A 27,877-nucleotide genomic window follows, 5' to 3' on the forward strand; every position below is an offset into this window, starting at 1 on the left:
TTCCTGAACTCTGCATCCTCTGCCTACTCACTATATCTCAGTTTCTCTACAGCTCAGTTATCCAGGATCGCTGTTCCAGTGCCTGAGGGACTGCAGCCCAGCCGGGCTCTTCCAGCTCACTACTGCCACCTCTGGTGGTTCAATATACTATTTAATAAAAGAACTAGTGTGTGTCTGTCTCCATACTGTGAGCCTGACCGGTGGTCCCTCTCGGGATCTTTCCCCGGGGGCGTGGTCATCTGCCACCGGTCCAAGGATCCACCCACAACTATCCCAAACAATAACACAGAGTTGTAACTGCAGACCCATTATTGCATGCATCAGAAGTATTTGTGCTGGGACGGACGATGGCAGATAAAGACCAGATGGCCCATTGTCCAGTTGAGATGAAGCCCTGTTGTTCTTTTCCCTTCATGCTACCCCTCAATCCAGCTGGTCATAGAGCCTTTCATTAGCCCAATGTAAGAATAACCAAAAGGGGAAGGTGCCCATAAGCATGAATGGTATGTGTTTGCTGACCCTCTGTTCTACATATGCAACAGGAGTAACTTGGCAACCACAAGATGCTTTGGAAGAACAGAAAGCTGGCAAGCAGATCCATCTTTGGGCTTATTCTTAGCCTGGTCCAAAAACAGGTATCAGCCTGCAAAAAGTGCAGGTTTTCTCTGAAACACCAGAGCTGTGCCCTAGGCAGTTTTCAAATCTTCTGACATTTCAGCCAAGTGGACATGCAGCCTGAGGAGCCTGCAGCGGCCATCCTGGTTGCCAGGTTGTAGTGAAGCACAGCCGCCCGCTACAGCGCACACCAGCGTTCCCTTTTGGAAGGATAAAGCTGCCAATTTTACAGGTCGCTCAGACCAAGAAGCGACGGGAAACCTCATCAAATAACAGAATTCTTTTTATACCCGAGAATTAAAAAAATATATAATAAATCAGGAAACAAAACCACAAATTAAACGATGTCGGGGCAAAACATTGTGTGTGATAAGTGCCTTTACAGAGCGTGTGCAAGCGTGTGGCTGTGCCGGTGTGCGTATGTGTGTCCATGTCCTTGTTTGTTAAGACTAAAGTGTGAAGCTCCTGTCCTGACAAATTCAGCAAATATTCTCTGGCAGTAAATGAATATTTTTATTTCGCTATCTTAAATGCCTTTGTTGCACAAGTGAGTTTGGCATATTTAAGTCCTCCATTCCTCCTCCCCTCGTTATCCCTTTATTTGTGCATGGACTGAACCTCCTCCTGATGCCCACCATGGCAGAGGGATGGCGGCAGCCTCAGCACGCTCCGGCGGCAGGTAGAGAGGGTGGGCGCACGGGAACAGTGCGATGTGAGCACCAGGAATAGTTTTCAGCACTTAAAAGTTTGGCAAAAAGTGTTTCTCGGCACTTAAACTGCAAACAAAGCTCTCTAGAGTCCTACAGGGTTGTCCAAGAACTGAAAGGAAGGGCAGTCAACAGCTCTGCTTTCTCTTTGCAGTGGATTTAGTGTTCATGAAACATGGCGGATGCTCTGAGGGTACCTGGGAAGTCGCTGCAGGTTTCCTCCACACACATCCACTCCAAAGGCGGCCTGTGCCATGCCCCCCTTCCCGAACCCAGCAGAAGGTGAGAAGGCAATTCAATTTCAGTGCCCGTCCACCTCTGCTAAGATGGTCAGCTTGGGAGCCACTCGGTGACCATCAACGTGACCTTCTTCCAGCACCATAAACACCCAGGGACGGCCTCCAAGAGATCAACCCGCTCATGTTGTGTAAGCCATGTGAGATGGTAATAACCGACCTTAATCCGAACTCGCATCCCACAGCTGTTCACCCTTATGTAAACCCCCACCCCACCTCACTCCATGCTTTCCCATCGCAAATAGATCGAGAGCCACTGCAACAACGGAAATCTGAAAGTCACTGACGTTGCTCCTGCCCGTCGCGCGTGTCCTGTTCTTGGTCGCTTGGCTGCTTAGAGTTAGGCAGGACCTCCACCGAGGTGACATGGAGAAAGGGTGAGGCAGGAGGTCTGCTTTTGGCTTTATTTCCTGCCGGAAAACCTTCTTATTTCCCAAGGCTCTTCTTACTTGGGCTTTGCCGAGGAGAACCTGGGACGACAGGCTCAGGAGCGAGTGGGGCCGGGACTTTAATTCCGTTTTGTTTGAGTAGTAGTTGAAATTCCAGGCGCTCTGCAATTATTTTCTGAAAGATAAACCAACAAAAGAGAAACACCTCTAAATCATGTAGGAATCATTTTTTTTAATTATTATTATTATTATGCTGTATTAACTCTTCTATCCCACCCCCCTGCCTCTTCCAAGCTGCTTGGTTTTGGCGTCCAAATCAAGATTCGGGCCTGAAGCACCGGACGCTACTTACGGTCACCCCCGACCAGCTCCACTTTATTCAGGGGAAACCTAATCCAGTCCTGGTTTTGCCCCACTGCATGCAGGGACTTGTAGTTCTGGCTTCCTTAAGCAAAGCAGGACCTCAACTCCATCCACCTAGTGGTGTTGAAAGCAGAACTGACCAACCCTTTCCAAACTGAGTAACCCTCTGCCTCCATAGTGCTACAAATTAGCTCCATTTTTTGCTGGGGAATACGCCCATCCTGGTTTAACACCCCGCCCCAGCTTTTCTTCAGGCAGTAAGGACTACTTGCAGGCCCATTGGTATATAAAGAATCCACCGGCCAGCAGGCAACACGGGCAGACTGCCCCAAGTCCAGCACAGATCAGTCTGACCAGCAGAAATTTGGATTTCAATTACCGCCAACCGTAGCAGGGCAGTGAATACCAAGTGAAACTGTAGATTTAATATTTAAGCGGCATCCAATGTTGGGTGTCGGGGGTAGGACTTTTAGTCACTGGTTTGCATTTTAATTCAAATGTCTGTAGTTACTGTTCATTTATTTAATTTGATTGCATATGATGTTGTATTGATGATATACGTGATCATCATACTCCAGTTATGGTTTTCTATGGGCATTTTTGGTCTGCTGACTGATTATGTTGAAGAATAATATAAATACAGTATCTGAGGTTCTATTCAGAGCCATAGGGAGCCCTGTGTGGTCTACAGTGGAGTTCTGGCCCCATTAACGGGGAACACGGGGGGAGAGAGCCATAGTTCATCAGGGTGTCAGACTAAGAACTGATCTCACTAACGGGAAAGGTTACTATGGGGGTGCAGTCAGACGTATTTCTGCTGGGTAATTTAAAAGAGAGCGCATCGTTTGATCCCAGGGTCGACGTGATTACACAGCAAGGAAGGTAACACAGGCGCAATGACCTTCCCTTCTTCCCACACCAGTGCTGCTCCTTGTCCTGTCCTAAATTCTACCTTTCCTCCCTTATTCACACTTTCCCAGGGTAAAGAGTCTGGAGTGGGGGATGCTGGGGCATTCTCATGGTGAGGGCCTTCTGGGAGAAAGGTCCCTCTGGCGACTGACCAGGCCGTGATGGTGAGGAAGAGGCCCCTACCTGCATGGCATCCAAGATGTCTCCATCGTTCACTTCGTATGTCGGGGATTTGGTGCCTGGTGAACTGTACGTGGTTTGGACTAGTTTGCTCCGGAATCTTTCAAACTTGGGAGAGGAGAGAAACCAAAGGCCTAGGCTGAAACATTTCCGTATCAAGCAAAAAAAAAAAAATATATATATATATATTTATAAAATAAAGGGTGGGAGGGGACTGGCAGAGGGTTGTATCCTTTAGAGAGATCTTATGGTTGAAATAAGTAACTGTGCCTACGTAATTATAGCCCTGGTCAACCTTCATCCCTCTTAAAAAGGGCCCCACCCTTAATGACCCCAGGTCCTCTTCGTTGGGGTAAATTTCAGGGTCATGCTCTGCCTTCTCCCCAAATTGGACTCTCATCAGTCTGTGAACATGGGGGTTATCATGACCTGGGACAGACAGATGGACAGAGTGAGTCCGTGCTATTGCACTTTCAGCGCTGGTGGAAAAGTGCTAAAAATGATTCCTCTTCCATGCAGCTAAACCTAAATTGCAATTTTCTTTTTTTTTTTTTTTGCAAATGCACGGAACATTAAACCCGGGGGGGGGGGGGGGGGGGAGTAATATGTGATGAGGTGAGAGCTACCGAAGACCACTCAGCAGGAGCAGCCCCTGCGGGATGGTCTTTCCCTGTAATTTTTTTGGGGGGGGGCGGTGTGGTCTGGAGATTCCGGTTTGAGTGTTAGGCTCGCGCCCCTGAGCAGGGCACTGTGAGCGCAGAGAGGCATCGATCCTTTCCTTAGTGCAGGTTCACGTGGAAGCAGCAGTGAGATCCGCAAGCATTTTTTAAAGTTGCCCCGCCATGGGTTAGAGCTTCGCCGTGCAACAGGGCCGTTTTCAAACGGTCCACGTTGGGACAAAATCCGGGGGCCCCTTTCACCCGCGGGCTCCGAACCAGTTTTCAGGGCAAACTCTGCTGTCAAAATGTCCCGCGGGTACAAAGTCCGGGCAGCCACTTGCACCTGCTTTTTCTGGAATTTGCCTTTTTTTTAAGAGAGAGAGAACCTGCAAAGATCTGAAAATGCCCTCTACGCATGCACTTCCTCTTCCCTTGTCACAGAACGCCCCCCTCTGAGCTGCTGGAAGCCACAACCCGTGGATTTTTAGCTGCATTGAGGAAGCACAGGTTTTCCGACAGCTGATTTAAATGGATAGCACACTTTTAAGTCACGGAAATCGCTTTGCAAATTGCCTGTGGGCAATAAGGCACTACTAGGTGTGCAGTAATACAGATTTTACCACCCGCCCTGTGTGTGACTTAACTTTCTAAAATAAGCAAATTAGGATGGGGGTGGCACTAACTCTTAAAAATGCAGCATTTTTACAAGAGATTCATCAGAGGGATGACATGGGTGCTAGCCACAAAGTGGAGTGTTCCTGCCCGGTCACGTGACGCACACCTGAGCAAGCGTGGCTTCCATTGTGTAAAGGAAGGGGTTGCACGGTGCCACGGCAGCATAAGTCATGGTGTTTAATTAAGGCATGGCCACTTTTGCCAGCTGGAAAGAAGGGGGAGTTGTAAGTTTACCCTGGACTGAATGTACTCCAGTGCCACCTTTGTCTTGTGCTCGAGGTGCTGCAAGGTCTCTACTTGGTTCTCTGCCTCCTTTCTCTCCCGTAGGCATCGCTTCAGCTGCAACTGCTTGTCCTCCGCCTGTCTCTCTTGCCTTTGGATCTCAGCCTTCGACTCTTCGAGCTGCCTGTCCCGCTCTGCCAACTCCGATTTCAGCATCGAAACTTGCTAAGCAGAAGCAGATTAGTGCATGGGTCAGCACATCACGAACAAAAAACACAGAGGGAGAGGGATTCACTGTCTTGGGAAGGACAGAGCAACCGGCCAGGATTTGACAAGGATCAATATGGGCAGCTGGGAGTAGAATCTCAACATTTCTGTTTAGGGCTGAAAAATCGGTACTGGTGTTGGAGGTGAGAGAGTTAGAGGACAGGGGAAGTGAGATCCTAGGTTGCATGTTTAGATCACTCTCCTTAAAATTTAACCCAAAGCGGTTTACAGCAAAAATAAAATAATTACAACAGGTAATTAAGCAGGTGTTTCCGCCTACTTAATTACCTGCAGCCTAACCTAGCTGGTCTGTTTTTTCAGGACATTGATTATGAATTTGCATGACAACCCAGTGTATGTAAATGCATCTCTTGCAAATTCATACCCAGACGGTCAAACCTGTTGGCAGAGAAACCTCATGACCAGGCTCAAGTATTTTTTTTTCTGGGAGAAACACCTTAGGAAATCAGGCCCTGAAAGGCATCCAAAGGTATTTGATCAAATCAGATCGCTGCACCGGCCAAACCCCCTCTTGACGCTGCACATGACAACAGGGAGATCAGTTTCAAAACAGAACAGAAAAAGGCAAGAGAAATATGAAACGGCTACTAATGTGAAGTTGCGGGTGCCGCAGCTTAAATGATTTTCTTCGCACGGGCTGGGCCGAATGGAACTGGGCGGGCTGTCTTCATCACTCCTCCCTCCCAACAAGAGCAAGAGAGCACCGGAGCCGTGCTTTCGTTTGAAAACAAGAACAAAATAGGTTCCTTTTGTGTCCATTTTCAAAACAGAACATTTTGGTTTTACATTTTTAGGCGTGAGATTCTCCCTAGCATTGCCAGAGGAGCCACTGCTGTGGGGAGAAGAAGGCTGGGAGTCACCTGTCTCAGGAGGTAGTTTTCTTCTTCTATCTGTGCCAGCAGTTCTTGGTGTTTCCGCTCATCGTGCAAGTTTGAGAACTGAAATAAAGTAGCAGAGCACCAGTTAGGCCCACCGTGAGGGGTCCCCGTTCTCAGGGCAGGTCAGCACCTTTCTGCTCAGGACAATGACACACCCTGGAGCTCAGGGGACAGTGGTTAAACCCTTAGTAATGGTTTCTGAGCCCTATTCTAGTGGAGTCCCCTTGCAAACTGCCCAACAAATAATCTCTTCTAACTCAGCTTGAGGAATGAAAAGCAATGTGGCACTCTGCCAGCAGAAGACATTCAAGGCATTGCGTGCTCATAGGGAAAATAATTGGAAAAGCATACGCTTATATCGCAATACAAAACTGCTCCTCGGAAGGTCCTGCCTTCCCAGCGCATGGGTCAGGGCTCTCGCATAAGAACATAAGAAATTGCCATATGGGTCAGACCAAGGGTCCATCAAGCCCAGCATCCTGTTTCCAACAGAGGCCAATCCAGGCTACGAGTACCTGGCAATTACCCAAACACTAAGGAGATCCCACGCTACTGATGCCAGTAATAGCAGTGGCTATTCCCTAAGTAAACTTGATTAATAGCAGGTAATGGACTTGGTTGAAATTTAGCAGGAGTGTTTCGGTGTCAGAAAGAGACCCACCTACCAACTTTCAGGCAAATAGGTTCATGGAGAGGGCCCACGATCCAGGAGTACAGACAGACAAAGGCCCTTCGCACGAATGAAACATGACTAAAAGAGGTAAAAGCAAGAGTTCTCAAAAATGTAAAAACTGGGCACGCCAAGGCAGAGACACCCCAAAATTGTATTCAGTGCTGAAATCCCCATCTCATCACTTAACAATTTCACGCTCTCCCCATAGCCTGTATCAATACTGGTCGCAGTATTACTGTAGGTTGAGCTGATGCATTGACATCCTTTTCAGACTGATGTTTCTCTTCCAATCCCTGATGTGCGTCTTGGGATGACATCATTCTGTCGGTCCCAAAAGCAGAACCCCCCTCACACACTCCCACCCTCACCTCTCCAAGACCCTCTCCTCCCAAGGAGAGCTTTTTTTTGGTGTTTACAAGAGATCGGTGGCCGATCTTGACGGAGTTCATGGCAGTACCTTCACAGACATGGCGTGCAGCTGAATTGCCCTATCCTTGAGCTCTTTTGCCATGCCTTCTTTCTCAGCTTCTGCTTTCCGTAGCTTGGATTCCAGGATGAAAAGCTGCCTCTGCAGAGAAGTGATGGTACCTGCAAAATGGATCATGCCATGAGCTGCATGACATTAGGGAGAGGCTAGGCCAGTGCTGGCTTTGCCCCATTGCATGCAGGGAGATGTAGTGTCTACTTTTCTAAGGGGAAATCAGAACTACAACTCCCTGCATGCAGTGGAGCAAAGTCAGGATTAGGTGAGCCTCTTTAAGTAGACCTGTTTAAGGTGGTAACCCTAGTCCATTGCATCCATGGGCTTGTAGTTCCTGCTGTTCTTAGAGAAAGGAAACCTATACAAATTGGTATATGAGGTGGGGGTTTTATTTTTCGCCTGCCCAACCTTTGAATGCAGTCGATCCCCTGCCCATCCCACGTATTATAGGATTGTACCTGAACATATCCCATAGTCATTCCTGTTTTTTTCCATTTCGTCTTGCAGCTCCTGGTTCTCTTTCTGTAATTTGTCTATTTCGGTCTGGAGTTCTTTTTCTTTCTCCATCTGCTGAATGAAATCGGCTTCATCCAGAATGAATGGCTCTACCAAGGACTCTTCCTGTGTCATGGAGAATGAGTGAAATGCAAGTGTGCTTAAAATCTTTATTTATTTATTTTTTTTAATTCTGAAGACAGCTGCGCATCTAACACAAAATCCACAACCAGGTGGCAGAAAGTAACGCCTAACAAATTAGGTCATAAAAAAAAGTGGAATTATATATATCTTTTTCTCTAACAGCTGTTGACTTTTTTTTTTTTTTACAGAATTACATTATTGTTTGATGGGTTAGACCTTAATTTATCATTATCACAGATGTTGCAAATGCTGTACTATAAAATCTCTTTTCATGAATCATGGGCCAGATATCCAAAGCAAATTTTTCCAAGGATAGTAACATGTTAGATGACTGCAGAGAACGAACAGTTTGGCCCATCCAGTATGCCTAGTAATTCCTGTCCACTCTACAAGGATCTAACCCAGCTACCAACCATAGAAACTTGACAGCTTGTAGGATATTGCTCCTTATCCAAGTCAGCTTTTCTTGTCTTCTTCTTTCGTTTTCTACCATCCTGTATAGTTGAACGTTAAGATCCCATACGTAAACCAACACTTAATGCCTTTCCCTGCCCCTCCACCATGCCTTACAACCAATATTTCTGAAAATCTAAACGGCTACCAAAATTAGTTATGGAGGTGCACGCACATCTGACAGATTAACTCTCGTGACCTTGCTGGTTGGTAGCCACCACCAATCTACTGGCTCTAAGCTAGTTAGTTTCTAGGGACTTGTAGCCTACTAGCACCAATCTGACTCCCCATGGCCTGCTGTGTGGCTAGGCCATGCTTCCCTTATCTGCCCTTTGGTGTTCTCCTTATCACCTTGTTGAAATACAGGAGATGATCCAGAGAGTCTCTAGAGCAGGGATAAGCAGCTGTGGTCCTGGTTTTCAGGACATCCATAATGAATGTGCATGAGATGTATTTGTATGCGTTGGAGGCAGTGCACACAGATAGAACACATACAGTGGCCCCTTTGTTTTGGCTGAGATCCTGGTTGGGAAGCAACTGAATTACAGTTTGGATGAACCAGCTGGCCCTGTTTTACAGTGAAAGACTGAACCACTCTTGGTTTTACCCCCATGCAAGGGTAAAACCGGGTTTGGATCTGCCTGAGAAAACAGAACCACCTCTGGTCATCCTTAAACACCCCCCTTTTCTGTGATTAAATCACAACAGAACTTCCCCTATGCTGACTGAGTAGGTATGAGATCAGCCAGCAAACAGTAGAGCTGAATGGGTTTCATTTGAATATAACATCGCAATCTATAATAAACACGTCACTTCTTGACTTAGCCTTTACCTCACTTTCCAGCTGGGATGAGTCCCTTCTTACGGAGGAATCTGAGAGGTAGGGCAACTCCGTCTCTGCCGCGCCATCTGTATAGGAGACACTTTGCTTCGAGCTGCCTTCCTTGACGCTGGAAAGCTCCGCTTCCTCCTCCTCCTCCTCCTCCTCCTCCCCCGTGCTGCTCTGCTCCTTGATCACCTCTAACAGCTCAACTTGACCCAGGGGTTCCAGGACAGGACCTTTGTCCTGTAAAAGCAATGGACGAAGCCCGTTGAAAGGGTAGCGTAGCAGTACATTGGCGCTCCCTAAATTCGGCGCCTTAGGATTCTTGACGTCGTCGGGGTACTGGCCCAACGTACAAATTATCCAAAGAAAGCAATGCACGCACAAGCCCCTGAGAAATATGCAGGACCTTCTGAAGGCGGGTCCTGCAAGATCCATGTGCCCGACCCCACCCCTGGATTCTACTTCAGGTTGATCCATGGACAGGTCTGGCAAAGGGTCACCCATGTGTCCAAGACCGATACAGCAACTAGAGCTCCGCATGGCACAGTTACTTCCAAAAATCCTACTCATGTGCTCCTGTGCTTAATATTTTTCAATTGTCTACTGAAGCATTCCCAGCTCACCTCTGATGAGTCAGGCCACACAACGTTTTGCTGTCCTGTATGTTTCGGGGACCCCCCGCCCTCATTCTTATCCCTTCCCCTTCTCCCAGTTGGATTTTTTAAAAAATCCCAACAGGCACAGGAGAGCGTGAATGTCTCGGTACTGATATTGGCCCACAAAGTTCTCTATAGAAAATGTTTTGTTTTGTTTTTTATTAAAATAATGAACTCAAGATTTTCCTCCTGATGAAGACCTTGCCATCTAGTGACAAAACGTGACAGATCAAGGCTGTGCAAAGAGAGAGTCATTTCTGTAAACAGTGTTTTACCCACAGAGATGTCCTTTTACTAAACTGCCTGTCCATAACGTGGGTAAACCTTGCGCCCATGTGCCAAGTTTGTATGCAAGTTTACCTGGACTGAGCAGAGACGGAGCTGGGAAGTGGGTTTAGATTTCCGTGCATGCTTTCGGATTTTCAAACGCGTGCGCTCAGATTTCCAAGAGGAAATTCCGCGCCCGTTTCAGTAGGCGCAAGTGTGCATGGGGATAGATTTGGTGGGATAATTTTCAAAGTGGATTTATGCGCGTATCCCCTCTTTGAAAATTGTGCGTGAGTTTGCCCTGCCAAACTTCTGCATGATGTTACAAAATTACTTCACAAATGGACACAGTACCCTGCAACAAGCTGTTCCGGATTCAGTCCATTTAAAGAGCATCTTGTGAGTAGCTCTCACTAGGAGTACGCTATTGGTTTCAGTGACTGAAACATTTCACCTGTCGTGAAGTGCCACTGCTGCATCCTGCGATCCGTTCGCACGTAAAGGCGCTGCTGCGCTGCACTGCACAGCGGGACCCTTCTCACTGGATGAACAAGAAGGGTGTGCACTAAAGTTCTCCAAATGGCTGTGCATCATCTGGGTCAGGGCTACTAGTCTATGGACTAGTAGCCCTGAACTTAACTTAGCACAACTGCAACCTCAAATCCATAAATGCAGTGGGATAAAGCCCAGTTTGACTTAGCCTGCATCAGACATATGGAATGACCCTGTTTTCTACATAGATGTTAACTCTGTGGTGACCTCTCACTTTGAAGCCTCACAAATCCTCTCATCAAATATCTTTGTAACGGTGATGGATACAGCAGATTTTATATCCAAGAATGCCCCTTGATAACTTTTTTCTAATTGCCTTCAAATATGCCAGTGCTGAGCCAGCAATTAATGAAACCTTATTTTCCTTGTGACTCAGCTAAGGACTGGCATGTCTTCAAGCTTGGCTGCAAGCATCTTTGCTGTAATTTGCTTTCGTCCTCTTTGGAAATGGTTACAATGATTTCCTAAGTTCTGGAAAGCAAAAAAATTAGACACACACGTACCTCCACCCTGCAGATGTCCCCATTCTGCAGCTGGTCCAGCTGTTCCTGCAGATGTTCTACCTCTTCCCGAAGAATCGAAATGATATCATTCTTTCTGGCGCACTCAACTTCCCACTTGTTCAAGCGGTTAATCTCTTCTCCCAGCATGAGGAGGCACCGCTCCTGAAGGCAAAACCACATTCAATCTCAAAGTGTCTATTTCTGCAATTCACATAGAACAACATCTGATGTAAGTCCCCCTCCCCCCAAGCAAGTGTCTCTCCAGCCTAGTCCTAAGGTCTCCATTGCATGTAAATATATCTCATGTATGTTTATCATGAATACCCTGCTGGGTAAGAATCTGAGACAGCTTTGAGGAAACACTGGTCTAAGTGACTTAAAGATGGTTATCAATATTTGATGCCTAGGTAATGCAGTAAATATCTGGATTCCTTTGTGGTTTTTTGAGCCTTTTTTCTACCTCTTATTAGGGATGTGCATTCGTTTCATACGTTTCCTATACAAGCATGTAATATGAAACATATGAAACAAATGCACATCTAATTGACATGTAATGGGAAACGTATGAAACGAATGCACATACCTACCTCTTATTATCATGTAGCATTGGGTCTTGACATGGCACAAGGAATGCTACAGTCACTCATCTTAAACAGAAGATGTCATGACATTTTGAGAGTTCTGATGGTAAGTAAACTGATAGATTAATTGCTGTATTAGATGGTTTATTTTTATTGTGTTTATTATGATGTTGGGTTTGTTACTAATGTTTGTTTATTATTTGTTTGTTTAATGGAAGTTTTAAATCAATTATGATTGCTTTTTGTCAACCGCTTTAAGAAGCTGAAATGAAGCAGTCTATAAATGTAAATAAATTAGTATAAACTAAGCTTTGTCTTCCAGTCTTGGAGTACCTAGTCTCATGATAGCATATCACTTTTCTGATGTATGTTGAACGCACCAGAGTCCCATCCCTAATGCACGATTCTGTATCATTAAAGTTAATAAAAGCACATTCATGCTGAATGGATTCAGAGTTGGCTGTGGAAGGCAAACTTCTATGTAAGAAAGCCATTTCCTCTTACCTTCTCCTGCAGGACTGTGATGTACCAGGGCACTTTCTGTCCTACAGCAGACTCTAAGCCGTAGGACTGCACACCCGTTATTGGGTGTAAGGATGGAGAGATGTCCAGACTTTCATCTATCGAAGTCGAAAATTTGGGGCTGGTATAGAAGTGCTGAATGACAGGGACCTTGCCGGCTATCAAGAACAAGACAGAAGCATTTGGATGGGATTCATAATCATGTCATGCTGGCTATATTTCAGCCATGGAAAGGAATAAAATGTATTTTATTTATTTGGGGTTTATTGACCGCACTTTCCTACGATTGAGACGGTGTACAGTTAAAACACTAATAAAAACATAAAGGACTGAGTCACAGACATAAAGATGAGCTTTGCTCAGTCAGGATGTAATAAAGGGAAGGGGAAACTTCATAAGAGACGGAAGTGAATTTTAAAAGCGTTGCTCATATTAGCTCATGCGCTAGTATTTGGGTCACGCCTGAGTATCATGTATTTAAAAGCCGCAAACTCTGCATGTAGGTGCCCTAGTTAAAAAAAATGTAAAAAGGGGGCTGGATTGGGTCCTGTCAGGGGGGTTCCAAAATATATGAGCGTAAATCCGAATTTTAAATCTGGCGGGCTGCTAGCCTGGCGGATTTGCTTATGCTCTTGATAAAGCACCAGTCTGCATAAATCAGTCGGGACCTTCAATCCAGGAGGATACTCTGAAGCAGCCTGGAGAGAAGGCGGCTGTCACAGTCTCCACAAGGAACAATGAGGAAAGCTGTTGACTCTTCTCCAGATCCACTTGAAAAAAGCCCAAGACGAAATCTGCTTAAATAACCACAGGGGAGAATTAGGTTGGGCAAAAGTGAAAATTAGCAACCTCATTAAGCACCGGAATAAGTTACCGGGGTAGGTGGTGGAATCTCCATCATGGGAGGATTATATGAGCAGCTGGAAGCAGCGGGATTAGTTGATCCCTTGAGGTCTCATGAAGCCCTACTTTCTCTGATCTGATCATTTTCACTCCAGTGCTACCTTTCAAAATAAATAATCCTAGTGAGTTCTGTTTGTGAAGCCCGTGTAGCTTCAGGGGCCAAACGTATTTAGAGCCTTGATGCCCATCTGCCGTAAAATGAAAAACAAAAAAAAAAAGGGAATTTTTTTGCATATGGTGGTCAACCTGGAAACACACGGTCAGTCTACAGACAATAACCAGCACATTTCTTACTGGCTCTGTGATAGATTCTCACACAGAAGGCAGGTGGAAAAACAGGCGGATTAGATAGATTGGATTATGCCATTCCTCTTACCTTTGAGGGAAGATTCTGATCTCTGGGCAGCGAGAAGAGTCCACGAGCTCCACCGGTCCAAATTGCTCTGAGTGCTTACTTGGGTAGGTGAGTATTCAGAAGGGGCTGTATCTGCTGAATATATTATTTCGAAAAAAAAAAAAAAGGCAGGTTACATTTAAAAGGCTGCTGGCTTTGCAGAAAAGAAGACGAACCTGCACACAGCTCCATGAATGCATGCATATGGCCTCGCAGAGATCCAGCACTGTATTTTACAGCTTGCGCATATCAGGAACAAGCAAATGATAAGATACGCATATCTCTATCCCCCAACTTACACGCGCATGTGTGTTTACAGGCAGATTTATTTATGTTCACAATTTGTAACCCTATCTATCTGCAGTTCTAGGCAGCTAACTGAGGTACATACACAAAACCGGGAGATGGGCGCATGAGTCAAGCTCATGCACACCGAGCAGATCTTAAAAGCCACCGGGATCTGCGCATATGTACCACAGTGTGCACATCGCAGAAGTTTTCAAAAGGGAGCAGGGCATGGGCGATTCAGGGCATGCACCAGAGATGTGCGCATAAATATACTTACCTACCTGGGCATGCCCCCAGATCCCCTGCCGTGTAACTTTAATTCTGCTATGGCGGAGGTTTTAAGTTTAAACATTTAAAAAACTAGGTAGATCTGCAGGGTTCGAAGGTTGGGACTAACTGAAGGGAGTAAAGGCATTTAAACTAAGGGAGTTTGGCAAGCCTAGCTGAACTGGGTGAACTGGGGATGAACTGGTTTTACATAAGAACATAACCATAAGATTTACCATAGTGGGTCAGACCAAAGGTCCATCAAGTCCAGTATCTTGTTTCTAACAGTGGCCAAGCCAGGTCACAAGTACCTGGCAGGATCCCAAGGAGCAGATAGATTGCAAGCTGCTCATCCCAAGAATATACGCAGTGGATTTCTGCAATTCTACCTTTTCCTACAGGAACTTGTCCAAATCTTTTTTCAATGCAACTACACTAATAGCTTTCATCACATCCTCTGGCAATGAATTCCAGAGCATAATTATGCATAACTTCATTGTGCAATAACTTCATTTTGTGTCCCTTAGTCTTTATACTTTTCAAAAGATTAACGTTTACTCATTCCATTCCACTCATTATTTTATAGACCTCTATCGTATCTCTCCTCAGCCGTCTCTTCTCCAAGCTGAAGAATCCTAACCTCTTTAGTCTTTCCTCATAGGGGAGCTGTTCCATTCCCTTTATCATTTTGGTCGCCCTTCTCTGTACCTTTTCTAATTCTGCTATATCTTTCTTGAGATGTGGTGACCAGGACTGCACACAGCACTCAAGATGAGGTCTCACCATGGAGCAATAGAGAGGCATTATGAAATTCTCTGTTTTATTCTCCATTCCTTTTCTAATAATCCCTAGCATTCTATTTGCTTTCTTGGCTGCTGCTGCTGCTGCACACTGAGCAGAAGATTTCAATGCATTATCAACGATGACACCTAGATCCTTTTCCTGAGTTGTGACTCCTAATGTGGAACCTTGCATTTTGTAGCTATAATTTGGGTTGCTTTTCCCTAAGTGCATCACTTTGTTCTTGTCCACATTAAATTTCAGTTGCCATTTGCATGCCCAGTCTCCCAGTTTTGCAGTGTCCTCTTGCAATTTCTCACAAGACTCTTGCGATTTAACAACTTTGAATAATTTTGAGTCATTGGCAAATCTGATCACCTCTCTTGTTGTTGTTCCCACTTCCAGGTCATTTATAAATATATTAAAAAGCAGTGATCCCAGAAGAGAACCTAGGGGCACTCCACTATTCACCTTTAACCTTTGGAAAAATTTACCATTTAGCCCTGCTCTCTGTTTTTTTATCTTTCACTGGCAATGGTGTTGGCGCGTGTCCCTATTAAAATCCCCCCACTTACGCAGTAGAAGTGGCATTTGCACACACAGGCATGTGCCCACTTAAAACTAGGCACACGTGTATGTGGCCAGCCTATTTTATAACATGCTTGTATATGCGCACATTTGTTATAAAATTGCTGTGTCCCTGGGCGCGGGTTGACATACGTGTGCCCGCAAACCAGTTTAAAAGTTATTGTTATAATGAAAAAAAAAAACCATAAAATAAAAAAAAAAACCCCAAATGACAAAGCTTAACAAATAAACATTCAAAGCAACAGTAAAAAAAAAAAAAAAAATCAAGTTCATGTTAAAAGGCTGAAAAACTAAAACTCATATATTAGTATTAAAAACTTGCTTAAAAGAAAGCTTTGACCTGCTTTTTGAAAGTCGATGTTCCAGATCTCACTGGGGAGGCTGTTCCATAAGTATGGGCCAGCCACATAACAGGACCTCTCTCTCGTCTCATTGAGCCTGTCTTGTTTTGCAGGTGGTATTTATAGTAAGGTCTGTCCTGCTAACCTAAGTGTACATGATGATTTATACAATTTTAAAGCTGAATTAACGCACATCGGGGTGTTACCATTTAGCGTACGATGGATCATTGTTACAATTTTGAATTGTATACTCCATTTTATGGCAGCCAATGGAGGGAGCACAAGGCTGGAGTAATATGATGGTGTAGTTGAGTGCTGTCAATAATCTGGCCGCTGTGTTTTGCACTACTTGTAAACAGCGTGACATATATGCCGATGGATAAAGCACTACAATAGTCCTGTTTAGAAATAACTAGTGACTAGTTGAATACCCGCAAGGCATTAAAAGAACGTATTTCAGTGCATTGAACATGTGTAAATTTCTTATTTATTTTAGAAACACGTGTATATTTTTCGTGTGAAAAAAAAAACCACGCGTAGGGGTTTTAAAATCAACCAGATAAAATGTGTACAATCAGCACTGCTCACATCAGGAGAAAGTAGTTATGTGGCTGCTAAGTTACTCGATCACTGGCCCCTAATGGGTTTTATACAATGCCATGCTCAGGAACTTCTATTTGCATTAATTGCTTAGCAGTCACATTATTTAAAAAAAAGGGGGGGGGGGAAAAAATGCAATGCTGAAACCATGACAAAAGCAGCCGCGGAGTGCGATTCCCAGTGGAAGTTGCAGATGGAATAGAAAGTTGCCTCGAGTGCCACAGTTTTGGGAACAGCCGTGGCAGGAATGGCCAGGCTGGCAACAGCGGGAGCCCAAGCCTTGCCGCAGCCAGTGGAGCTTGTTGCTGTGCTCTCTGCCACGTTTAGCTCCCTCGCTCTGCCGGCTCTCTCCTCCAGGGGAGTCTTTCAGCCGAGCTGCCACTTGACTTTGCTCCCAGGTTTCCAGCAGCACCGAACCCACCCGCTGTGCTCCCAGGAGCTCACCTACGACGATGGGAGCTTCCCTGCCGCCTTCTCAGCACACCCTGGGTCCTGGAGGGGGGGGGGGGGGTGGGGCAGGAAAAGGAATGTGCCTGGAGCTGAAATGCTCCTCAGGCCGGGGAGATGGAGTGGAGGGAGGAAGAGGAATGATCCACGTAGCTGTAATTTTATCTAGAGTCTGCCCCACCCATTCACTGCCTTTCCAGAATGTGCCACCTGCAAGGGTGAATCGGGTAAATCATTCTCTTGGCCTGGTCAGCTTTGGCCTCTGTGCTGTGACTGGCAATGAAGCCCAAACCTCAATTTCGGAGTCACCTAAGGGGTTTTGTTTTTAACGGGCGCACATTTTGGTCAACACCTGGCTAAGCCAGATCTGAACCAGGAGAGGAAGCGATCCTGTAACCCAGTGCCAATCCACCGGGTCATCTGGACACCCCGTAGATGAAAATATACGTTGAACATTTTTGTGCCATCTGATTAAATGGTGAAATGTCGCTGTAAAACATTTTTCACCTTGGTACCAACAATCCCTTGCACTCCCTCTCCATATATGTAATAGCAGTTAAAATGGCCGCCCCTGCCTATGCCTCCTGAATTCTAAGCTAAGTATGACCTGCTTTTTACCTTTTCTCCAATTTACTGATTTAAAAGCTGGCCTTCTCCCTTAGGAAGGATCTAATTTACATTTCCAAAGTAGAGAAGTTAGACTTTAAAGATGCAGATTTCCCTTTAAGTCCCGCCCACTCCATGTTTCTTAGGTACATTTCAGAGGGGTGATGTACTGATTTTCTTGCAGCTGTACTCAGTCTGACAATTGGAGCCATCGGTAGGGACTGCTGTTAGGTCTTGAACGACGTTCTCCTCAGTCTAGGCTTTGTTGATTTTAACCCGGATATCCTTCTTCTTGTTTGTCTTGTCTTTGGAGGCTAGATTGTAAGTTCCACGGAGTTGGGAATGTCTGTAGTGTGTTTTATCTGTACCTCTTGTGGAGCTATACAAATAACCAATAGCAGTAGCAGTAATATTACAAAAACTGGCTACAGTGCATGGGCCTTACCACGATCTGGAATGGGAACGAGATGCATTCTTCTGGTGAAGCTTCCAGAATCTAGAGAAGTAAGGGAATGTTCGCCCAAGGATCTTCGTAGCCTATGAAACGGGTAGTTGACCTTTTTTAAATCTTCTTTGATAGCAGTTGACATTTCAGACTGGGAAAGGCAAAAAAGAAAAAAAGAACACACACTAGAATTTTAGAGCATTGCTAGCCTAGAAAAATGAATCTAGAAATAGAAATTGTAATTTAATTTAACCAGCCTGTAGTTTCCAACCTCTGTTGCCATGTTTTTTTTACATAGCGGCATAAATGTGGCCCTTTTCCAAGCCTACTAGATCCAATCCCAAGGGTGGCCACCCCTTCGGCTGCCTTAATACCCCAGGAGGCATCCCGCCTGGCTCCCGTGATTCTGTCTGCTTTCAAGCTTGCTCTCCTTTCCCTGCCTCTGCCAGTTTTACCATCTTTGCTTTCCAGTCTAGCCTCAGGGGGGATAATTTTGAAAGGTGACCTCTGCGGGTACCGTAGTGCTGTAACTGGCAGAAATGACCCGTTAGAAAATTATACCTAAAATTTCACATAATGCACAGGGGGGTGCATTATTTGTTTGTATGGTTTTTATATTCTGCGGTCTTCCAATGTAACTGTTTGGTGCAGATTACATAGTAGCACACACGCTACAGGCAGCGTGGGTTTGGAACATATGTACAAACTTTTTTTTTTATTTTAAAAAATAGAAAGTGGATTTTAAAAGCCCGGCATGTGCCGAAATTGAGAGCTGCAGGCGCACGTCAAGCTGGCGCGCACCCACCGTGTTTTTAACAGCCGCCTAGATGTGGATGGTATTTCCCGTGCTCGCACATCTCACTTCAGTTCAAAGGAGGGGCTTGGTGTGGGTGCAGTTTGGGTGGCAGGGCATGGCCAAGGGACGTCCATGCACATAACTCGGCGCTGTACCTGGGCACGCGCCCAGGTACAGCGCCGAGCGAGTTTATTTCTGCTAGGGACGAAGTGAAAGTTTAAAAAAAACTAACCATCCCAGAGGGATTTTAAGGGTCTGGGGTGACTGGGGGGAGCGTATTCAACCCGGGGGGGAGGGGGGGTGTCTGGAGAACCTCGCTCTTAACTGGGCAAACTGGTGAAACCTGCAAATCTTCCAGTTTATGTGGTAGAAGCAGGATTTGTGCTCCTAGAATCACGCCCGTTTGTGCTCCCAGAATCACGCCCGTTTAAGATTAGGCACCCATGTATGTGCATCCAAGCTATTTCATAACGGGCGTGCATAGGACTCCGAAATCGCCCTGACCCTGTGTGCACCACACCAAACCTCTTTTCTACTTGCCTCTTAAATCCACCTCCCACCGCTGCTCAACACCACTCGGCGTCATAAAACTCTACTGCCCCTAGATGCCCCCCCCCGGCGCCAATCCAATGCTGCGAAAAGTGTTACGACGTCACGGGCGTGACCTCATATGCAACAAAGTGCATGAGCTCATCGGCGCTGAGAGCCCGCCACCGGGGCTGCCACTGGTCATCCCCAGCCTTCATTTGCATGCTCTAACCTACCCTGTCGTGCGACCCCAGCTTCCTGTAGATCTGTAACTTGCTCTCCATCCTGGGTATGAAGGGGCCAGGGGTCTGGAGTTTCCTTCTCCCTGTCTGCTGGAGCTCAGGGAAACCTTTCATCTTCACGGACAGTTCGCGTTTCATCCTCTCCGGCTTTCAGGGCATTAAAAAAAAAAAAAAAAAAGCATAGTCCAGGAAAAAGAAAGCATTTGCCTGATTCATAAATTCCCCTCTCACTGCTGTAAATGCAGAGCCAATGCCCTATAGCTGCACCTCCCAGGGGGCAAGCACCTCCCAGGGGGGCAAGCTTAGGGCCCTTACAGCAGGTTTATTCTGCCTGCTTGACTTCACATTGCCAGAACAGGGGACCTGAGTAGCTTGGAGCCACCTGAGAATGAAAGTGAGTACATTGAGGGCTAGGGTGGGGACCCTGTGGTTATAATTGGTTTGAGGCTTTCTGGAAGACTGAGAGGGAAGTCTTACTTGTTCTGCTGTGAAGTTGCAGCTTTTACTTTTTCTACATTAACTGAAGACGCTTCTAATAAACTTTCTTTCCATTTGGAGCACAACCTTTCATGTGGCTTTTTGGAAGTGCCCAGGGCTGGTGCAAGGGTATTAAGCGCCCTAGGCAAACTTTCTCTTCTGTCTTGCGCCCCCTCCGGTCCAGGCCCCAGCCCCAACCTCATTCACTCAGACAGGCCCCCCCACCCTCTTACACACATTTAGGTTCCTTGTCTCATTCACACACACACACACAAACACACACACACCCTTACACAGGCTCCCTCCCTCTCTCTCACTAAACCATTCCTCTCTCATGCACACACAATCCCTCTCACTCACACACACACACACACACCCTTAAACAGGCTCCCTCCCTCTCTCTCAGTAAACCATTGCTCTCTCATGCACACACAATCCCTCTATCACACACACACACATCCTTACACAGGCTCCCTCCCTCTCTCTCACCAAACCATTGCTCTCTCATGCACACACAATCCCTCTCACTCACACACACACACACACACACATAGATATCCTTACACAGGCTCCCTCCCTCTTTCTCACTAAACCATTGCTCTCTCATGCACACACAATCCCTCTCACTCACACACACACACACCCTTACACAGGCTCCCTCCCTCTCAGTAAGCCATTGGTCTCTCATGCACACACAATCCCTCTCACTCACACACACACACACATACACGCACACACACACACGCACACACACACCCTTACACAGGCTCCCTCCCTCTCTCTCAAGAAACCATTGCTCTCTCATGTACACACAATCCCTCTATCACACACACACACACACACACACCCCCTTACACAGGCTCCCTCCCTCTCTCTCACTAAACCATTGCTCTCTCAAATAGACACAATCTCTTTCACTCACACACACACACCTTACACAGATTCCCTCCCTCTCACTAACATCATTGCTCTCTCATGCACACACAATCCCTCTCACTCACACACACACACACACACACACACTAACAGAGGCTCCACTCATGGCCCCACATGGCTACTCTTTGCCACCCCCTAATGCCTGGCACCTAAGTGACCTCTCAGTTCACCTATTGGAATCGCCAGCCCTGTAAGTGCCTGTGAGTGTATCCTGCACCCAGTTTGGCCTTGCAGAATATCTGTTCAAATTTTATTGAGTACATAGTAATATTGCTCATGGTTCTCAGATTGGATTGCATACTCGGTGAGGCCCCGTTCCAAATTCAGAGCTCTCATTCTGATTTCCCTAAGAAAGGAGGAGCTACAAAGCCAGGACTGGCTCAACCTCTCTGGGCTGAGACAACCCTGATTCTTGGGGGAAGAGAGGGAGATGGAACTGTCTGTTCTCTCCATATTCTAAGTGACCGTCTTCTACATGTCATCTGTGAGAGGAAAAATGCCAACACTTAAAGCAGACCGGCCGGGATAGAGGAACAGGCAGCTGCCTAGGGGGGGGCCAAATTCGGAAGGTGCCAAGTACCTGAACCAAAGAGTAAACTCCTGCTTACTCTAGTGCCATGCACCAGTGCTGTTTTAAAAAGGCATCACTGTGGCACTCAACCCCCCCCCCCTTCCAACCTCTGATTTCAGGGGGGGGGGGGTCTGCCCTCCAGTCCTGGGTGCCAAAATCTTAAAGTTGGACCTGAAAGCATGCATGCCAGCTACAATGGACAAAACACCCATTGGCCTGTTTATTGACCATAACGCATGCTTTTGGGCTTTATTCTATTTTCTAACCAACAAAACCAGAGAAAGCTATATTGGAATTGATTCTGTTTGGTTGAGGAAAACACTTTCTTTCTGGTATAAGCAGTTATCGTAAATGATATCATATAATATTCTCTATATATTGCATGTGCTATATGAATCAATGTTTCCCATCCCGGTCTTAGAGGCACACCTAATGTATCTGATGTTCAGGGTATCCATAATTCACGGGCATGAGATGGAGCTGCGTATTCATTGTGGCTGTCCTGAAAACCCAGTGTGCCTGTAGGACTGGGATGTGAAACAGCAGATTGCTATTGTGTTGAGTAGGTTACAGTACAAGTGTGTATATGTGGTAGTGGTGGGGGGAGAGGGGGGCTCAGCCGATCTTGATGAGCTCTTTAATTGAAACTGTGACTTTATGGAAGATGTTGATCTCTGGCTTCTGACTGGTGGAAGGTTCCCCACCAGCTGGTTCCCTGGTGGAATGCAGATCATTATTCGAAATGCAGGAATAAATCTGCGGTGTGTGTGATCCCACAGAGACACATTCGTTAGCGGAGGGGGGCATTGTGCATTCCAAAATGTCTGAATCAGAAACCTCCACAATGAAACCTGGCCAGGATTAGCATACCTCATCATCGAATCACTTTTCAGCCATCTTTTTTGTCTTTTATTGAAACCGTGTATTCGAATAGTTTCACCCTTCAAAATAATACAGCCTGAAATGCAAGAAAATTAAGTAAATAAAGGATGTGACAAATGTGTTAGTTTTAGAAACATTTCCAATTTGAAGGAATACATCTTGCCCTTGGCATCATTAAGTTAATGAACAAAAACTATAGCCAACGAACCTCTGAGAAACATTACTGATATTGTAATGATAAGAAATGGATGACTTGGTAAACTAGTTTAATATTATATAATAAAATGTAATGCCACATAATTAGATGAGCACATCCCTGTAAAACATTTTCTTCTTTTATCATTGATCATTTGAACCCTCTGCATATGAAGAAAAGCATTGGGCTATTTTTACTGTGGATCAGCCCCAGGATCAAAAAGAAACCATTAAGCACCCTGGTATATCTGTGAATTAAAAAATATGAATAAAAAAAATAAGGTGTCTTGAACACCATTGGATAAAGAATCCCTTGTCATCAACGAAGTCAGAATATTACAGCAATTTAAGAACTTATCATGATGAATTAATGCAGTAAAAAAAAATGCCTTGAACTCAATCTGCTAACAATAATTACTCATCTTTTTTTCCATAATCAAAACTTTTATCAACAGCTGATATCTCAAATACATTTTCTTCTAGTGTTGAATATTGTAATCAAATAGCTACTTTCTTTATTGATAAATCAAAAAGATATATGACAGTTACTCACAACTTCCTATCCCCAATGAATCTCAGTATTGCATATGGGATACCTTTACACCAGTAAATTCTGACACCATAAAATTAATAATATCAAAACAGAAAAATTCTATTTGTCCACACACTCAATGCCCCATTGCAATCTTAAAAAAATATTAGTACAAACATTTTACATCACTTAAACTTCAATCGTCATTTTGTCTTTATCCACTGCTATAATGCCATCAACCTTAAAGCAAGTCTTGGTTATACCGATACCTAAGCAACCTTCAGCTGATTTCTCCAATTTCTCTAATTACTGTCCAATTTCAACCCTTCCTGTCCTAGCCAAACTGTATTACACCAATTTACTGATTTCCTCGAAGACGTTTCAGAAAGGGCTTTAGCACAGGAACCTTATTAATATTCTCTTTGGATACCCTACCCCATGGCTTTAACGCCAACACAGACTGCATCATGGAGCTACGGGACACATCATCTGATTTATTTACATGGACCTGTTAATGCCTTCAGAGCTCTCACCCTCTACTTCCCCTTAACCCTCCTTGAATTCATAATGGTGGGAGCAGCCAAACAGAAAAAGCTTTCAGAAGCTTTAAAGACAGACCTTGTCCACGGGAACGGATGTGAATTATATGCAATTTCATTAGCAATAAAACCTACATAAGACTGTGTGTTCTGGCTGACAATGGGAATGTCTGTTATTCCTTATAGTAATGCTTTAGCAAACAATCTGTACTGCAGAGACTTAAATCCTACTGCAATCAGGCAGACAATGCAAAGGACCTTTGCTTCAGAGATCATTTCATTGGGATAAAGATAGGGTTGTACACGGAAAATATTTGCGGTGTAACACAGTAACGTCTAGAAACAGAGTAACATAATATTTTTTTCACTGTAATAATCCGTGTTGAACGATACGGAAATTTCAGAATATAAGATGGTTTAAGTAATAGATAATGACAAAAACTGGTCAGCTGGTCCTTCCACTCAGCCCAGTCATTCCTGTCCACGCTGCTAAGGATATATCCCTGGAGTGTGACCATCCATAGATTATCACTCCTTATCCAGGAGAGTTTTGGTCACCTTCCTCCATAACTTCTACATGTCCTCCATAACTTGGCTACACGAGCAAGCAAGATATCCGATATAGTTCCCACTCAGTGCTCCTCTCTTTCCAGTTTCTAAGCACAAAGCTGTTGCCCCAACATCCGGCCTCCAAGGGCCCTTGCAACGCTTACCAGACAGGCCAGGCAAGCTAGAGCTAGGACGTCTGCCACTTACTGTGTGTGCAGCTTGCTAGGCAGATTCAGCTGCTGGTTTAAGTCTATGATCTCAAGCTGCATGAGCGTCCTATGCTTGCTCCCTAAACCAGTTTATAGTCCTCCCAATTTGCCTGATTTCTTCTCAGCACCATCCCTTTCATTTCTCAATATTCTTGGGATGATAACTGACCACTGGACAATCCTAGCTTGGGGAAATAAAGCTGTTATCCAAGTCTTTCCTAATTCATTACTATGAGCTCAGCTCACAGGGTTGTGTTGCCCCCTGGGTGAGTCAGAATGAAATGCAGAGGGATTATGGTTCTTCCATGGTACGTTAAGGTTGGTCACCTAACCCAATAGAGTCAGAAAGTGGAAACAACAATATACGTAATGCAACAAAGTTCCAGCTGCTATCTTTTTTTTAGATCTTTATAGAATTGAGCATTGTGACTTATTGTCCAGGAAATATACACCCCCTGTCTATCTAGAAATGTCTATAGGACCTTCATTTCATGGGCTGATACATCGCAAAGCTCAATGAGCAACTGAATTATTGCCATGCCCACCTTATACATAATCACGGGTCCTATATCATATATACATATATGACCCATGATTTTGTATAAAATTTGCATGGCAAATTTGCATATCATAGATATCCTGCAAATTCATGTGGCTGTGAGGACCCCAGGACAGATTTGGGAAGCCCTGTCCTAAACATTGTCCCTAGCTACTCTCTTCTGCTTGTTTCTTAGTTCAGAACATATCCAAGTTAACATCTGCTAGTCTGCTGTGTCCTGCCCAGGCTCTGCCTTCTGCTCTCTGCTGGTAACCCATCCAGTCTCTGATACCAATCCACTTACCCCCAATGTCACTAGCTTGTCTTTCTAATATCGCTTCAATTTTTATTTATTTATTTTTTTGCATCTAAGGATCCCCTGTGTTTGTTTCCTGCCTTCTCGAAGTCTGTTACTGTTTTAGCTTCCATCGTGCATTCTGGGAAGGCATTTCACACATCCACTACCCTTCTCATAAAAAAAGAAACAAAAATGTCTATAACTGCTAAAATAAAGTGCTGAATATTAGTTCTGTTCTGTGGTCATTAACTTTGCAAATGTGATGGTGTCATGGTAGTATCTGAATGCATATAACCTACAGCAAGTATGACTTGAACTAAGGTTTTCATTGCATTTACTGCAGTCCTGCCATAAGAGACATCCAAAAAGGATGCTTTCCCAGTCTGTCTCTTTGGGAAACATATTTTATTGAATAAGGCCCGAAGGAGCTTGTTGTGCAATAGCTCGAAGTTCACATTCAGAAAACCTTTCTAACCTAGGTATAAAGGGGTATGAGGGAGATTACCTCAGAACACCTTGAAGGAGCAGCTCCAGAGAATCCTGATGCAGGGCAGCTCCCCAGGGAGAGGAGAGGCTGCTCGTGTTGGATGAAAACCGCTAAGGTAAGAAGGGCTGTTTCTATTTTGATTTTTCTGTCTGCAATCAATAAAAGTTTATGAGTGAATCGCCACAGTCCAGACTGTTTCTGTCCTCTGGCAGCCTAAAGACTGATCAGGGTGCTTACACTGGAGAGGAAGGGGGTTAAATTGTTACAGCAAGTTAATTACAGAAATTCCAATAATAAAATGGGTTGGCAAAATGGTATTAGCTCTTTTTTTATTAACATTCCTGTTGATGCTTGTTATAAGCTGTTAAAATATTCTGGAAAAGGAACTATAAAACTGAGCAGGGGGTGTGGATGTGCAGACCAGATGGGCTGTGGCGTCTTTACCTGCCATCATGTTCTATGTTTCAAAATACAAGCTGTCTGTTAAGTAAAATAAATGAATGAATGCAGGAATATTAAAAGTAATTGATAAACCAAGGCAGAAACTTTACAAACTTGTTGTTTTTTAAATTTAAATAGTAGATACCTCCTTAACAGCAGGTGACCACAACATCCATAGCAATGCAAATGTGAGTTGAGACAGGCACAGAGACCCAAGCCCAGACTTACATATAACATAGTAATAATGTTAGCAGAAAAGGACCAAATGGTCCATCCATTCCGCCCAAAAAACATCTTATGCCAGTATCTGCCGCGCCTTGCAGGTTACCCCATGTATCTCTTAAAGGTAGCAACTGCTGCTCTGTGCAGTTATTCAATGAGCTTTCTTGAAAATTCAGACAGTGCTGATGTGTTTTTCTTATGGACTTGACCTTAGAAGCAGTCCTGTGCTTTTACACTTATGTCTGCGTATCAGTACTCAGACCGGAAAAGTCAGGGCTGTGTTGGTGGTTGTCTGAATCCAATTCCTCTTCCACCCCCCGCATATCCCATAAGAGCTGACAACACAACACTAATCATCTCATTATAAAGCTGTCATAAATGTTTTTTTACTACTGTGGGGTTTTGGGGTTTTTTTTTAAGTTTTTCATCCTTTTTGAAAATTAACCAAAGTTTTCAGATGTAACAGATAAAGCAACTTGATAAACTAAAGCACAAGGCGTCACTAGTCATGGAAGGTATTCAGCCCAGAGGTCTATAAGAATGCAAATACAGTATGAGGCTGCAGCCCCCTTACCCACATTCTGTAACCAACCATTAGCCCATTATATACCACATTTTTAAAGAAGCTATCCTCTACATAGGACACTGGGATATAATGGGGGGTGCTGGGTCCATGGGGATGCTGATCCTCTCCTTCTCACCCCCAAAGCCTTCTGGCCAACAGAGCTCTGCTTTATGCAAGAGTAGAAATTAGCTAGGGGTCCCTTAACGGGCGGGTGGTCTGAGCTGAAGGCTGCCCTGCAGGATCTGTGCATGTTTTATTACCCACTGCAGTAGGAGAGGAGGGAGGAATAAGCTCAAAGTGATAATTGCAGCAATACTGACCCTTCGTCCTCTTCTGAGCACCCTCTTCCCACCAGCCTACAAAAGGATTCCCTGGAAAATTGCCCTAGGGCCTGTAGGTTAAATAGGTAGGCAGCTTCCCATAGGGGACGATTCCTAATTTCTCCTCCCTCTTCAGGATCTCGCACTGTACCACCCCCCGTGCCCATCACTTACCTCTGCCAGCTGCATGCATCCACAGAAAACGTTTCCGGGGGCCAGAAAAGGTCATAAGTTGTATTTACTCTACGCTACTTGGAGTGCATGAATGGTCCCCATTCTTTGCTTTCCCTGTCCTGCTGGCTCGCCCGTGCTTTGCTTTCTCGACAGCCGACCGAAGCTCCGCGCCCTTGCAAGCCCTGGGATGATCTCGCGCTTCAGTCCCACTCCCTGCGATTGCTCCTCCACCGGCCCCTTCCCAGATGCTGGCAGTGGTCCCCGTGGGGGGGGAGGGGGGTGGACCGACTTGGCACGAAGGCCCGCGCCCGAGCCCCCTCTCTTATTTCCCGAGTGGCTTCATTGTGATCGAGGCGCGCCACATTGGAGCGGGCGGCGCCGCG

The 27,877-nt window shown here is 45.2% G+C and overlaps 2 protein-coding genes across 5 annotated transcripts in view; one reads left to right on the forward strand and one right to left on the reverse strand.

Moving 5' to 3' along the window:
* The window catches only part of LOC115076980 (burkholderia TALE-like protein 2), a 40,033-nt gene extending 14,146 nt beyond the window's left edge, over positions 1 to 25,887 (forward strand). Inside the window, exon 2 of one of the 3 annotated variants that reach the window (XM_029579061.1) lies at positions 25,765 to 25,887. The gene's annotated coding sequence lies outside the window, so the exon portion shown is untranslated. Of the gene's footprint in view, positions 1 to 7,842; positions 7,971 to 12,328; positions 12,668 to 25,764 lie in introns of those variants that run through there. The other 2 variants (XM_029579060.1, XM_029579062.1) reach the window with 2 other exon arrangements.
* Positions 952 to 27,866, reverse strand: CCDC27 (coiled-coil domain containing 27). 2 transcript variants are annotated; one of them, XM_029579050.1, is made up of 14 exons: positions 27,495 to 27,866; positions 22,414 to 22,501; positions 19,554 to 19,706; positions 17,994 to 18,144; positions 13,614 to 13,727; positions 12,317 to 12,492; positions 11,232 to 11,393; positions 9,260 to 9,493; positions 7,794 to 7,956; positions 7,312 to 7,442; positions 6,164 to 6,241; positions 5,028 to 5,240; positions 3,463 to 3,567; positions 952 to 2,182 (listed from the first exon to the last, which is right to left on the reverse strand). In XM_029579050.1, the coding sequence occupies exons 3-14, from the start codon at positions 19,695 to 19,697 to the stop codon at positions 2,045 to 2,047; spliced, it is 1,809 nt and encodes a 602-aa protein (XP_029434910.1). In that variant the 5' UTR covers positions 19,698 to 19,706; positions 22,414 to 22,501; positions 27,495 to 27,866; the 3' UTR covers positions 952 to 2,044. The 2 variants fall into 2 exon arrangements, with proteins under 2 accessions (XP_029434910.1, XP_029434909.1); XM_029579049.1 differs by lacking the exon at positions 27,495 to 27,866 and adding an exon at positions 25,791 to 25,918.
* Positions 27,867 to 27,877: the final 11 nt, after the last annotated feature.

This window comes from Rhinatrema bivittatum, chromosome 15 (assembly GCF_901001135.1).
Source record: "Rhinatrema bivittatum chromosome 15, aRhiBiv1.1, whole genome shotgun sequence".
NCBI lineage: Eukaryota > Metazoa > Chordata > Amphibia > Gymnophiona > Rhinatrematidae > Rhinatrema > Rhinatrema bivittatum.

What these genes read in the sequence shown, in the direction of transcription:
- CCDC27 (XM_029579050.1), bottom strand. Translation starts at nt 19,697, where the DNA reads ATGAAACGCGAACTGTCCGTGAAGATGAAAGGTTTCCCTGAGCTCCAG. An exon ending in AGCTGGGGTCGCACGACAGG is followed by an intron (nt 18,145 to 19,553) that starts GTAGGTTAGAGC and finishes TGCCTTTCCCAG; the next exon opens with TCTGAAATGTCAACTGCTAT. An exon ending in CGTTCCCATTCCAGATCGTG is followed by an intron (nt 13,728 to 17,993) that starts GTAAGGCCCATG and finishes TAATATATTCAG; the next exon opens with CAGATACAGCCCCTTCTGAA.